The sequence below is a fragment of the Coturnix japonica genome, chromosome 1, assembly GCF_054131305.1.
Source record: "Coturnix japonica strain WE chromosome 1, WE-NBRP24, whole genome shotgun sequence".
Classification (NCBI taxonomy): Eukaryota; Metazoa; Chordata; class Aves; order Galliformes; family Phasianidae; genus Coturnix; species Coturnix japonica.
In genome coordinates, this window is record NC_140663.1 from 95,968,797 (window position 1) to 95,982,222 (window position 13,426).

Sequence of the window (13,426 nt, forward strand, 5' to 3'; positions counted from 1 at the left end):
GGGAGGGAAAGCTCCGATGGTCTGAATTGAGAAAAGCTTTGAAGAATCGGAAAACAAATTGCTACTCATTAAAGCCTGCGTGATTTATGGCATGTCATTTGCATGCCAAAACTTTCCGAAACAAAGCTAATTAAGGAGCTGAAAGAGCCTTGCCTCCAGAAACAAGGCTTGCTGCTCTAACTGTTAAATAGCTGCAGTCAGGTTTGATAGTTTACCACTGTGTTAAGAGCCTCTGCTTCATGCCCAGATCTCCATGCCATCCATAGAAGTGTGCATTTCAGGGGACTCACCAACGCTCATGATGTGTAACAGGCAGCTTTGACCAAAGGGAATGAAAGATGAGTGTTTTCCCAGCCATCCTGAGCTGACCTTTCTGCCACTTCTAGGAGTGTCATCAACCTTCTGGCATTCTGAGAAAGTGCTTTTCAAGAGGCAGTTTATTTTAAACATCTGGTACCAATTTAGCAAGCCCCATAAAATGTAAGTTTAGTTCAAACAGTACTTAGACATTCAGGAAGAAGACACAAGACATGTTTATATTCTCCTAATCTTTGATTTCTTCAGGACTACTGAGTGGGACTACTCACTCATTTGCTCAAATTTAAGCATGGACTGAACCTCCTCCTCTTTCAGTCGCTGCAGTGAAATGTATGACCTGAAGGAACAGGTTGCCCAAGGAGGTTGTGGATGCCCCATCCCTTCAGGCATTCAAGGCCAGGCTGGATGTGGCTCTGGGCAGCCTGGTCTGGTAGTTAGTGACCCTGTACACAGCAGGGGGTTGGAACTGGATGATAATTGTGGTCCTTTTCAACCCAGGCCATTCTATGATTCTAAGAAGGAGAAGTTATCCCCAGCATCAGCTCTGTGTTGCTTCAGCTGGTTTGTTATTAGACCCCCAAGCAAGTTTGAAAATAGCTTGGGCGTCTCTTCAGCACACACCAACTCCTCTGACTTCACTGCAGATATACTTCTGTAATGTCTGCTTGTGGGAGATAGATAGTACAGACGAAGCTGCAGCCGATGAAAAAGTGGCCTTTGGTACTGAGTACACAGAATTCCTCTGAGCTGAACTCATGGTTCAGCCTTCACTGGAGCTGCCAGAGCAGCTTGGGGAGGCAGCAAGGACTCACACAGAACTAAGAGAAGGAAACTGAACAGGTTTTGACTGTACTAAATGCCAAAATCTTACTATACCACAGATAGCTGTTAAGTAGTGCTTGTTTCATTTTGTTTTGTTTTCGTTTTTTGTTATGGGTCTTTTTGGTTAACGTCTGTGCTGTCCTGCAGAAGCAAGCCAGCCTTAGTTTCTGTTCACACACCTGTGACACCAGCCAAGCCTTGCAAAGCTCTCCAAAAACAGGCCTGCCAGGAGCCTACAGGCACATGACGGTAGAGGAGCCAAAGCCAACATGAATGTAGGTGATAAGGAGCTATTAACTCTCAGAGGAACAAGAGCAAACGTCTGCCAGAGGCAAAGTGAAGCATGTACTCACTATATCACTGGATTTGTAGAGAACCATCAGTGCAACAGCTGGCTCTTCCTTAAGACACTGCGTGCAGCTCAAAGGCCGGGAGGGTTTGTAGAACATATCATTAACTTTGCCAGATTGCTGTTGTGCACCCAATCTATTCATCAGTTGGATGTGATGATCCTGAAGCTCACTTCCAACCTAGATGATTTTCTGATTTATGAGTCTTCCGATAGTTCCTCCTGATATTCTCCAGTTGTTTTCATGCTTGCCAAATGATGCTGCTTAGCTGTCTAAAATGTCCACCTGAATGCATTCTTAGTTAGCTGAGATGGCCAGAGAGACTAAAACAACTGAGTTATTCAAGCAGAGCTATCCTGTGTCTCAAGACAGCTTTCCTTCCTCTCCCAGTCTCCTTGTAGGTATTAGGTTCTTAGGTCCCCAGAATGAGAAAGTTGCTCTCCCCTAAAATCTATCTTCAGTTCTGATCCCTGGGCCCTTTGCCAGATAGATCAGCCCAGTATCTCCTGATGTTCTGTTTACATACATGACATTGCTGGTGTCAAGGGATTAACTCTAAAAATCACAGATCTACCCCATGTACACAGATGGTTCTCATGAACAGAGAATATGTTGTCAAATCTATAGCATATTGCTGCTCGGGGAAACTAGAATGAGAAATATCTGCCATCCATAGAAATGTACCAAAAGGGTGAGGAAACACTGACTGGAAGCAGACAGCTTCAGGAAAACATTGCTTACTCTAGACTTGCAATTTCTACTGACTGTGTCTTATTCATTTATAAATTGTGGTGGAAGTTGGAAGGCTGGAGTGAACAAATCCCCGTCCCAGCAAATGCAGCAGGTGCAGCTGTGAGCATTGGTACAGTGCACTGTAGGTGCCTTTGACATTGCCTTAGGCATTCAATTTTGTCAGCCTGATGGGAGCAGTGCAGCATTTGGTATGGCAGAGAGAAGTCAAATGATTTTCTGGTTAAACATTGAGCCTATTTTGACCTCTTGGCCATAGCAGAATGGCTCCTAGCAGCACCAGGCAGAGTAAATCATAAGCTACCCTTGATTTCACCATAGACCTAGCTGCTGTGGTGCACAGAAAGTGATCTCATCTAACTTGAACTGAAAGTGGGCATCCAGTCAAACCATGGTGGTAATCCTGGGAGATGAGAAGGAGACCTGCAACCAGCACTGCATCGCCCTTTACTGGCACACTCATCTTAAGGCAGAGCAGGTGGAGCAGGTGGAGAGCTATGTGAAGATGCTTAGTTCTTCCAGGTCATCCTGCAAAGAATAGAGAGGGCGTTTGCAAGGCACTTTTCATTTGGACTTTGACATGAATCTTATTGTGAACTTAGTGCGCAACTGGAAGTCATCATGAGGGAGTCAATCTGATGCAGTTCCAGTGCTGACTTCCTTGTGTTCACAAATGTTAATACCTAATTCTGAAACCTTGCTTAGGCAAGTACAGGTGTCTGAAATTGACAGCAGATCTATATCTCTAGCTGTGCACATAGCAGTTATTATTCCAGATAACAGCACAGTTGTTTATTTGTTGGATGCGTTTTTCTTTCAGACTGCATGTCTCACACAGCGCTAGAAGTTTTATCAAAGAGGTGTTACGGGAAACAGAGATGCAAAATTATTGTCAGTAGCCAAGATTTTGGAAGCCCGTGCCTACCTGGAGTGGCAAAACACCTGAACGTCAGCTATGCATGTGGTAAGAGCAAATGAGCGGTAATTTTAAAGCCCTCGTTCCCTGTAGAAATGTCTCACTGAAATAAGGGCTGGAGGTTGTGCATCACTCACAGAACTGAAGCAACACAGGCAAGAAGGAAGAGATTCTCGTTTTCCTGTGACAGCAAAGTGTAGTACAAAGAAAGATGAGAGAAAAATGATTGTGGAACTTCCATGCCGTGCCTTATATAGGTTCTGCGTCCTCTTAGGAATGTCTTTCTTTGACTGAGGACTGGAACAGATTTCCTCAGCTTCTGCTTTTGGGGATGAACTGTGACCCCCAGAGGTGGGTGACTGACGTGCTGCTGGACGTGTCCAATTGGTTTTACCAAGTTACTGCTCTGCTCGCTGTGCGCGGCCTGGGAAGCTGCTGGCTTCAAAGGGCACTGGCTATCTGAGTGCTTTTGGGAACAGCCCTGCAGGACTGACTGCCAGATCACTGCCCACCTGAGGATCAGAGGAAAGGGAGCCCCAGCTGTTCCCTTGCTGGCATGAGAGAATTTCTCTTTCATTCTCTCCATGTGTATGTTGTCAGGCGAGAGGCGCTGCAGCAACTCTCTTCACATTGTTGAAGAGAGCTGGAGCCTGTCTTTGCACTAACAAACACACAACATTATTGTGTGTTTGCCTTCATGCCGTAGTAACCTCGTGAATGTGTTAATGCTATTCTCTTTAATTAGAGTAAGGATAATTACAACAGATTGTTCTTTCTTACGCATCCGTATACTGGAAAACAAGCGTATGTTTGTTTGCAGTGAGGTTCTGCACTCAGATGTGTAGTGAATTGTTTTTGCACTAACGCATGGATAATAAATAGTGCTTGTGTGCTTTGCTGGCACACGTTGAAGACTTTTTCTTCTGCCAGATCCTACTGAGCTGTGCAGTCTGAAACATTAGCCAATGGTCTGCAGGTCTAATTATTCTACAGATCATCTAGGGAACATGGGAAGAGGCTGGGTGTGGTTCAGAATGGCATTTTACATTCTTTCCCCTCACTAGAAGATCCCTTCTAGCCTGATGCTTCCCAACTGAGGTAAATGGGCACAGGGACACAGCAGAGCAGACCCTGTTTTCTGAGGGCTGTGCCACACTTGAAAGCATGATCAGGAGTGTGAAAAACCCAAACTCCCTACCTCAGAGGTCAGCTGCTAGTTAGTGTTTGCCTGCATTTGTATTTGATGGTTAATAACAACTTAGCAGGAGCTGGGAGATGCTTTTTTTTCTCAGTCCCAGTCCCACAACCTCCTCAGCATCACCTGAAGTCTGCAGAGACTATAATCTACCAGCTCCTGCTGAGGCAAGGAGCCAGCCCTGAGAAACACAGCTTCTGACTGCACGTCCTGGATGCCTCTGGCAGTTTATGGTTGCTTGCTGGCTCCTGCCCTGCCTGGCAAAGCAGAGCTGCACAGGATCTAATGTAGATAAAAAAAATCCTTCTGCTGGTATTGGCTAGTCTGTCCAGTGACCCTGGGCACACCTCATCTTGGTTGAAGTCCTTATGAATATAGCGTGTCTGAAATGAAACCCTAACAAAAATCAATAGTGCAAGCAGCCAAGAACAGTGCAAGCAGCTGAGAGCTTCTGTTCCCTGTGATGTTCTAAATCAGACATCCCCCTGCAACAGATATTTGCATGAACAGAGGATGCTGACTTGGCAGAAGGTGGGACAACAGGACAAGACAAGGCCACAGTCTGACAAAGCTGGACCAGCTGTGTGTCCACCATCAGGACCCTCCTGCCCATCACAGTGCGGCACTCCCAAAGCAGCACCATGAATCCCCCATGTACTTCCTTCCTGCTACTTCCTTAGCAATCTCTCCCACCTCTCAAGCGCACTGCTCCTAACAGCCAGGTCTGTGAACTCAACACATGCTCTGAAAGGAAACCAGCCTTGTCCATCAACAAAAATATTCTGCTGCTAGAGAACAGTTAAGAATTATGATGATGTACGGGCCAAAATAGAAATCAGTTCATTTGCCCCTATCTATCTCTGCTGGCTTTCTATTGCAAACAGGAGCAAAGAATTCTAAAAACAATCCTTCCTCAGGAAAGGCAGCAGTTCTGACTTGGAGCCCACACACACAGGAGAGTTCAGCTCAGAAAGAAGTGCTATTTTTAGTTGTTTTGAATATAAAAACTATGCTGAGCCCCAAACTTCTGTCTCCTCTGTTCTGTTTGACTTTCTTTAACGCTACTTATTGGCAAATGTTTGTGTGTAGGGTATAGGTGGGCTTCATACTTGGAATTTCTGTCTTTTTTTTCCCCCTTCACATCAGTCTGAAAATCAGTCTATCTGCCTTCATACAATACAGGGAACGAGTGCCAAGATCTGAATCCATGAAGGGCCCATTCATCTCGTGCACAATCTGAGAGAGCTCTCCATATCTACACGATGTGCTTTCTTTTAGCTCTTTCATTTATTTTAACAAGAGTGGGAAAACATCCCCAGAGACAAGAAATAAATGAGTAGTACCCAGCAGCACCCTGCCACCTGGTCCTGAGCACCTTCCCTCTCTGGTACCGCTCACTTTAGAGGCTCCGCAGAGAGTGTCAGACAAGACTTTAAATGTTTCTGGGCCATTCTGACAGTGAGTTGAATCTGAGTCAGCAGTGTGCCATGGCAGCCCAAAGGGACAACTGTTCCCAGAGGTGCACCCAGCCCAGCACTGCCAGTTGGTGAGGGAGAACAGGCTGCCCAGGGCAGTGGGCGTAAATTGAGGCACCACCATCAGAAACCCCATTCATTTAGAAGGCAGCAAACACTCCTTGGCTGTGGTGTCTCCTCCTTGGAGATGGCCAAAAGCCACCCAGACATGGCCCTGAGCACCCTGCTGTGGGTGTCCCTGCTGCAACAGAGGTTGGGCCAGGTGGACCCAGAGGGCCCCAGCAGCCTCAGCCGCTCTGTGATCCTGTAATGGGGAATGGTAATTAACAGGGCATCTGGTTTGCTAAACTGACAGTGCATCATTTGCTTTTCTTCTTTCCAGTTCCTAAATTCATCCTCACAGCTGTCAACCACCTGGTCACTCACAGCAATTCTTCCGTGAAGCAGAATGATGGTGAACGTGGTAATTTAATAATAATAATAATAATAATAATAATAATAATAATAATAAAAGGTTTCCTGCTCTCCTTTGATTGCAGTAGGACATTGTGGTGCAGCAGAGGTGGGTGTGAGGGAGGGAACCTAAATGCAAATAAAATGAATGATGTGGCCAGTGCATATTTGCTGCCATCACTGATGAGAGCACTGCAGTGACTGGGCTGGGAAGTCCATTTATTTGGCAGCTGTGAAGTTAATGTAGTAAATGATTTCAGAAAGCTTAATGGGAAGCAGGCAAGGGGGTTCACATGGCAATAATTGCTTTTTTAAAATAAGGTGTCCGTTTTATATGTATTCAATATTTTCAATACCTTATGAATTATATTTTACTTCAAGATTTATTTTAATATTTACTTCATTTACCAACATTTGGTTTCACATTCTGTAAGGTTCCTATGGCACAGTGCTGACCTGCTTGTATTTTGGACAGACTCATTAGTTCATAAGGGATAAGGGGAATATCAACGCGATGGCTTTTTCAGCTACGATGTGACTGAATTTGTTCTACCTCCTCTCGCTGCAGGTATTGATGTCGATCCAAAGGAATCAAGATCTCCGAAGAAAGATGGCACCATCGTTAGCAACTCCTTGGCTACGTTTGCATACATAAGAGGTAGGAAAATGAAGCAGCTTGGTTCATTAGGTGGTGGCATTTTGGAAGGAAGGGGAAAGGGGAAGACGACTTCTGAAGGTCACAGCTGGTAATCCCATATTTATAGTAACGGCATTATTACAGTATAATTACAGTCCTGTGGATGGGACTATCACAGCTTAACAGACATTTATAGAGTATTTTCCATCCTGAATGATCCAAACTCTTTTAGGGACTGCAGCCAAGATTTCTTCAATTAATATTTTCAATGGGGGCTGTTGGTTGTTTGGCAGTTATAAAATCTGGTCCTGATCTGGGAGCAGAGTTGGAGACATCCATTTTTGGACATGTTGGTTTACATGAGTGTAAGGATCACTGAAGAGCTATAAAGAAACAACCGAACAAAGAAAGCAGCCATTTCCAGTATGGATCATGACAGGTCTTGTGACGTAGCAACACTAAGGCAAATCTCATTGAGGCCAGTAAATTCACGGTCACCAGATCTCTGACACCACAGGAGAAGTCCAATGGATTTCAGAAGTAAGCATTAAGGAGCAACTCCAGAACTAAGATTTCTGCTCCTCTAGGAAATGGTAGAACCATGCTGCTGTGGAGTCCCTGCCTCTTGTGTTGCTATATCGAGATGCTATCTGAGAGCATGCAGGAAACCAAAATGTTTCCTACCCAGCCTGGGCTGGGAATGCTACCATAGCTTCTCAGAGCATGGAGCTGCTCATCCCATAGAATCAAAGAATCATTAAGGTTGGAAAAGATCTCTAAGATCACCTAGTCCAGCCCACCCCACCATGCCCACTGACCACATCCCTCAGTGCCACATGGTCCTTGAACACCACCAGGGATGGTGACTGCACCACCTCCCTGGGCAGCCTGTTCACTATGACCATGTAGTGCAGGGCACTGGAAATGGCAGCTGGCTGCTGTGTAGCTAAACTTTGGCAAAGCAGGAGAAGAGTTTATGTATTGGATTTCTAATTTCAGATCACCCGGAAAGAGCCGCTCTGTTGTTTGTGTCCAGTGTTTGTGTGGGATTAATCCTCACGCTGTGTGCTTTGGTGATCCGCATGTCCTGCTTTAAAGACTTCCAGAAACTGCAGGGAAAGAAGGAGCACTTGGTGCCAGAAAGCGATGGAGTGGATGAGAGCAGTGAGAGCGAGGAGGAGGAGGATGAAGACTTCTCTGGGTCAGAGCTGCCAGACGAGCTGGCAGAACTGTATAGACCTTCATACTCAGGTTATAACTCAGCGGAAGCAGCGGACCTGGCTGAGCGGATAGAGCGGAGGGAGCAGATCATGCAAGAAATTTGGATGAACAGTGGTTTGGATATGACACCGCCCAGAAATATGAACACATTTTATATCAACGAGGAATAATGGCTTATTTCAGATGATGCTCTCACCCTTTTTTTTTCCCTTTTTATTTCTTTCCTTCTTTCTTTTTTTTTTTTTTTTTTTTTTTATTAAAAAAGAAATGTACCTTCTGTGAAGGAACATTTGTAACAGCGCTTATAATTATTTGTAAAGTAAGAAGAAATATATGCAATTAAAAGAGAGTTTCAAGCCCTCCACTGTCCGTAAATCATTCTGTGGAAAAACATGTGCATAAGCTTTCAAAGCTCTGAATTATGGTTATAGGTGGCTTTTTGGTGTCATCTGGGATCAGTTGCCACATGCGGTTTATGAAATATTACAAAAAGGTGGAGAAAAGTTGAGAAGCACAATGTAGAGAAGAGCCTTCTGCATTAGGATGTGGCACTTGTAACCAGTTGGTGTGCTGCAGCTCATAAATCACGTGAGTATGTGCTGTTGCTGAGAAATGTGTTATTAACAGAAAGAGCAGAACAGGACTGAATTAAACACAGGTGACTGAAGCTTGAAGCTGAAGCCTCATTTAGAACACATGGGGAGCGTGAAAAAATAGTGTCCCCTCAACATCTCTTTGGCTGCCCTGGCCATCCCCAGCAGCCACCACATTTTCCTCTGAAGGAAATGTTTGATCATGGAATCACAGAATGGCCTGGGTTGAAAAGAACCACAATGATCATCCATTTCCAACCCTGCTATGTGCAGGGTCGCCAACCACCAGCCCAGGCTGCCCAGAGCCACATCCAGCCTGGCCTTGAATGCCTGCAGGGATGGGGCATCCACAGCCTCCTTGGGCAACCTGTTCCAGTGCATCCAGTGCGCCCTCTGTGTGAAAAACTTCCTCCTAATCTCTAACCTAAACCTCTCTTCTCAGTTTAAAACCATTCCTCCTTGTCCTATCACTGTCCGCCCTCATAAACATCCATTCCCACTCCTGTTTATACACTCCCTTCAAGTACTGGAATCACAGTGAGGTCCCCCTGGAGCCTTCTCTTCTCCAAGCTAAACAAGCCCAGTGCCTTCAACTGATGATTTTGATGAACCCAAAGTTATAACAGCATATTAAGGCCACTCCTTCTTAAGGGAAATGCCGTGTTCATGTTGGTGATTTTAAAGCATATTTTAGAGCCAACATTTGACTTAAGGTTATCGTCTGAAGACTTCTTTGGAAGTTCATGTGTTCAGACCAGTTGGGTTTGGTGTGGTGCTGTCAAACAGCAAACGAAATCAGAAACATATCTGAGCTGAAAACAGAACCTTTCTGCCTTTAAATAAAATGCCTCCAATATTTTAGCTGCGGGCCACTGGGAATTCAGCGAACAAAAGGAGGAAAAATGTCACTTCCTATTGGTAAGACTTCATGATCTCATTGTGCTTTCCCACTCTGACACCGTGCTTTAGGGCAGCACATCGTATGGAATGCATGGAAAGAAAGAAATGACACAGCTCGTCATTTCCTGCCTATGCTGAGACAAACCTAAGTATGGGAAAGCTTCGCCAAGAGGAAGGGACCCACTCCATGACTAAGGTGCATTCATGTGCTCAACTGGAAAAATCTCCGTGCTGATTGGCATCCTCTTAGCGGAAGGAAGAGGGACCGAGGAGCGATGCGAACAATGAGCATGGGCTGCTATTTCATCCTGTCTGTGGAGAACTTTCCAAGTCAAAATGGGGAAAGGTATCAATCAGTGCTCCGTCTTGTGCCCAAATGTTCACTGCTCATGTTGGTACGGAAGACAGAGTGAGAGCAAGCAAGAAAACTCAGACTAAACTACTTTGATCTCTCTGAAATAGCATCTTCTGCAGAAAAAGCATCCAGCACGGAAAACAAAAAAATAATGGGCGACTTGTCTAACCACCCAACCTGACCATACATTTTATTTCTTGGACAATATGATATTTATATATCATATGTTTCATCATATATATCAAATATTTCTTGCCCATTAAAGACAAGCAGTGGTACAGTGACCTACGCTGGTTTTGGTGACAGGTCTGTGGTAAGAAGCAATGGGGTGTTGCCAGCTATTGGTGGGGTGTATAACATGAGAAAAACAAGCAGCAGAAATACCACAGCCAGTATCTGCCTTCTTTCCAGGCTGAGGGCAAGAATACAATTTAAGAGGGTTGTGCAAGTCAGCAGCAACACCGTGAGGAGGGCATTTCAGTGCATCAAAAGATAATGCTCCAGCAGTAAAATTCTTGCAGTGGCCAGAAAAGCAGCCCAGGACTACCTACAAGGGAGGCTTTGCAGGCCGTGTGGCTGGCTCTGCATGAAAGCAGCTATTAGGCTCAGGCTGCTCACATGGCTGCGGGAATGACGTGCATCTGAAAGCGATACGAGCCAGCATCAGCCCCGAGACTGCAACAGCAGTGAGGCTGTTTTAGCTCTCCACCACTGTTTTCAAAACAACTCAGAACTTCCCAGCAGCAACCCCTGCGCTGAGGCAAGTGGTAAATCAACCCTCATGAAACTCTCCCTTTCTCTCAGTAGTCACCATGGGCTACATATACAACACTTAATGGCTGCAGCCCAAGCTCCCCAGCTGGGCCCTGGCAGTGCAGCAGCAATGCCTGTGATCAGCGGAGCCCAGCAGTGTCCGGGGTGCGGCCAGGCCGAGGGCAGCAGAGGTGGTGTGGGCAGGGCTTGGCGGGAGGGAGAGCATGAAGGGCCTGGGAAAGCAAAGCCCTGCGTGGGTGAGCAGGGGGTGATGGACTGAAAGCAGGCGTGGAAACCTTTGCATTGGCACTGCCTGCATATGGGGAAGCCTAAGGGATACCTACCTTAGCAAGCATCCTGTTACGGGCAAGGTGTGCGGTCATGCAGAAAAGTCAAACACAAACCAGGGCAGGGGATTTTTGTATTGGTTGTGAAGTCATCTGTGCTGTGTTTCCTTAGGCTTACAAAGGAAAGCTGACCTTCAGCCCTCGCTAAAGTAAGCAGAAGTCCATCCAGAGAGATTTGGAGCCCTGCAAAGCACCACCAGGGTTTTCCTCAGAAAGCTGAATGCCAGCCTGGGAGCAAAAGAGTAACACGCAGACTTTGCTGAGGTACAGTCCTGATGTACTGCCCCAGTCAGTGCCTGTGATGTCCCACCCAACTGGTGCTCATCACGCTGTGGTTCTGCAGCACTGAGCTGCCAAGGGCAGCTTTCCAACATCATGGAAGACAGCAGAAGTTGTGGCTTCTCGTGAAGAGAGAGCAAAAATCCCAGCTGGAAAGCTTCAGTCAGAGCTTGCACCTTTGTTAGGCAGCCAAGTCAGTCAGCCTGAGAAACTCGGTTACGCTCACAGACAACAGGGCTGCCTCCTCTGCCTTTCTTTTTTAACATCTGAATGCTCTGGACACAGCAATGTGTGGTGGTTTTGAGGATGGATTGCGTTTGAAGCAAGGCTCTGCTCAGTGGGCGGTAGGACCAGCAGACCTCCAGGGACCTCCAGATCCTCACAACTGGTCTGACTACACCATTATAGGTAATTAATCATATCTGGCTGGATTACTCTGCCTTTATTGAAAGCTGCTCTCTCAGACCTAATCCTTGAAATACAACAATAATTGCTTTTTTTCTGGTTTCCTTAAGGAAGTGCCAAATTTCCTATTTTTGCTATAAACTTCCTCAGTTTGAAGGCAATCCCACAATGGTTACTGCACAAGACATACTTACACAGTGTGAGGACAAACACTGTCCTTGACACCGCAGGCAGGTGCCACTGTGGCCAGCACAAGGCAGATGGGACCAGTCTGTCCCCATCACCTGCTGTACCCTGGATTGGATGGAGGGCAGCTCAGAGCTCCTGCTCTCGATGGCTCCTAATCACAGCTGGTCCTTGTGCTATTCCCAATCGCAATCAAGCAGTTCAACTCATTATGGAATCACTGGGGTTATAGATCGGTTGAGGTCAGCAGGAACCTCTGGATGTAAGATGCAGGAGAGTGGGAAAGCAATCAGAAAATCAATTTTAAAATGCACTGTCTGTGTTAGGTTCAGGCCACTCTATTGACTTCGCAGTACAACAGCCAACCCACGGCTCCCCGGTGGCTTCTGTCCATGGCTCTCGTGCAGTAGAATGAAGCACAACACATTTGCAGAAGTCACAGCAATTCAGTGTAGGGGTGAGAAATGGCCATGAGGAGCTGATTCATCTTTCAAGGCAGAGCAGGCCTTGCTCTGTCTCGCTCCAAAATGCTCCTTCACAAGGAGCCTGTGCCAAGGACTACAGTTACGTTACCGACTCTCACGATATGCAATATAAATTTCCACTAATCAGAACGGCGATACGGCCACAAAACAAACATTTTAGCCAAGTTTTACTGTATGTGGCCTTTGACGGATAACTGGTTTTCCCTCTGGAAGGGCACGTCTGCTATCAAGCTCTCAGAAATTAGCAGTTTAGAAGGAAGATAAAATGCTTTTGCAAACCCAAGAGCAGTGTTCATATCACATAATCCCAATTCTTTGGAGTAGATCTTTAAATGCTTCTGGTCCTGAGCTTTGTTCCTGTGCTCTTTCATCTTTTTCCAGCCAGTTCATTCAATTTCAGTTGTAACAAACGAGCGTAGCGGCTCTATGGGTGCTATCGTGAGTGCTGCGAGAGCATTGCGTGAGCACTGAGAAGGGAGAACAACAATCAAAGGTATTTAGAACAAAACACAGTTTCTTCCATGTTAATTATTTCCTATGCCTTGCTTTTCCTCACCTTCAGAAAGGAAATGACAACGCTACAACATAATCGAATGCCCCCCTCAGAGATCAGAGCCCTCCATCTAATGGTAGTTGAAAAGGTTCTTTTTCACTGAAACAATAACTCTCAATGAGTCTTGGAAATGTAACAAAAGTCCGTAGGCTCCTTTGATACACGTGCCAGAGAGCTCTGCTGGGAAGAGGACGCTACCAATGTGGTGTAGTTTCATCACGGAAAACCACCTGCTTCCAGTTGTGGATGTGTTTAATGAAGGCAATCCAGAGAAATATAGATACTCAGCTGTATATTTTTTCATGTTGTCATGGCTATTGAACGCTTCTGGTAGCGAGGATGTTAAATGAAATGGCCACAAGCCAACAGTGACTTCAGCTATTTACAGAATGGGAGTGTACCGAACAAACTTCTCAGAATAACACTGAGCTGA

At 45.8% G+C, this 13,426-nt stretch overlaps 1 protein-coding gene and 1 long non-coding RNA gene across 7 annotated transcripts in view; one reads left to right on the top strand and one right to left on the bottom strand.

Annotated features, from left to right (window-relative positions):
* EVA1C (eva-1 homolog C) overlaps window positions 1-8,499 on the top strand; it is a 32,875-nt gene extending 24,376 nt beyond the window's left edge. For 3 of the 6 annotated variants that reach the window (XM_015881330.2, XM_085528395.1, XM_085528405.1), the window contains 4 exons: window positions 3,061-3,204; window positions 6,209-6,289; window positions 6,848-6,937; window positions 7,916-8,499. In XM_015881330.2, coding sequence (XP_015736816.1) covers window positions 3,061-3,204; window positions 6,209-6,289; window positions 6,848-6,937; window positions 7,916-8,307 — 707 coding nt within the window. In that variant the 3' untranslated portion in view covers window positions 8,308-8,499. The remainder of the gene's footprint in view (window positions 1-3,060; window positions 3,205-6,208; window positions 6,290-6,847; window positions 6,938-7,915) is intronic. The other 3 variants (XM_015881339.3, XM_085528415.1, XM_085528374.1) reach the window with 2 other exon arrangements.
* LOC146762586 (uncharacterized) lies at window positions 1,221-11,607 on the bottom strand. Its single transcript, XR_014939226.1, has 2 exons — window positions 11,083-11,607; window positions 1,221-2,768 (listed from the first exon to the last, which is right to left on the bottom strand). It is a non-coding gene; the product is annotated as an uncharacterized LOC146762586 (long non-coding RNA).
* Between the last annotated feature and the right edge of the window lie 1,819 nt (window positions 11,608-13,426).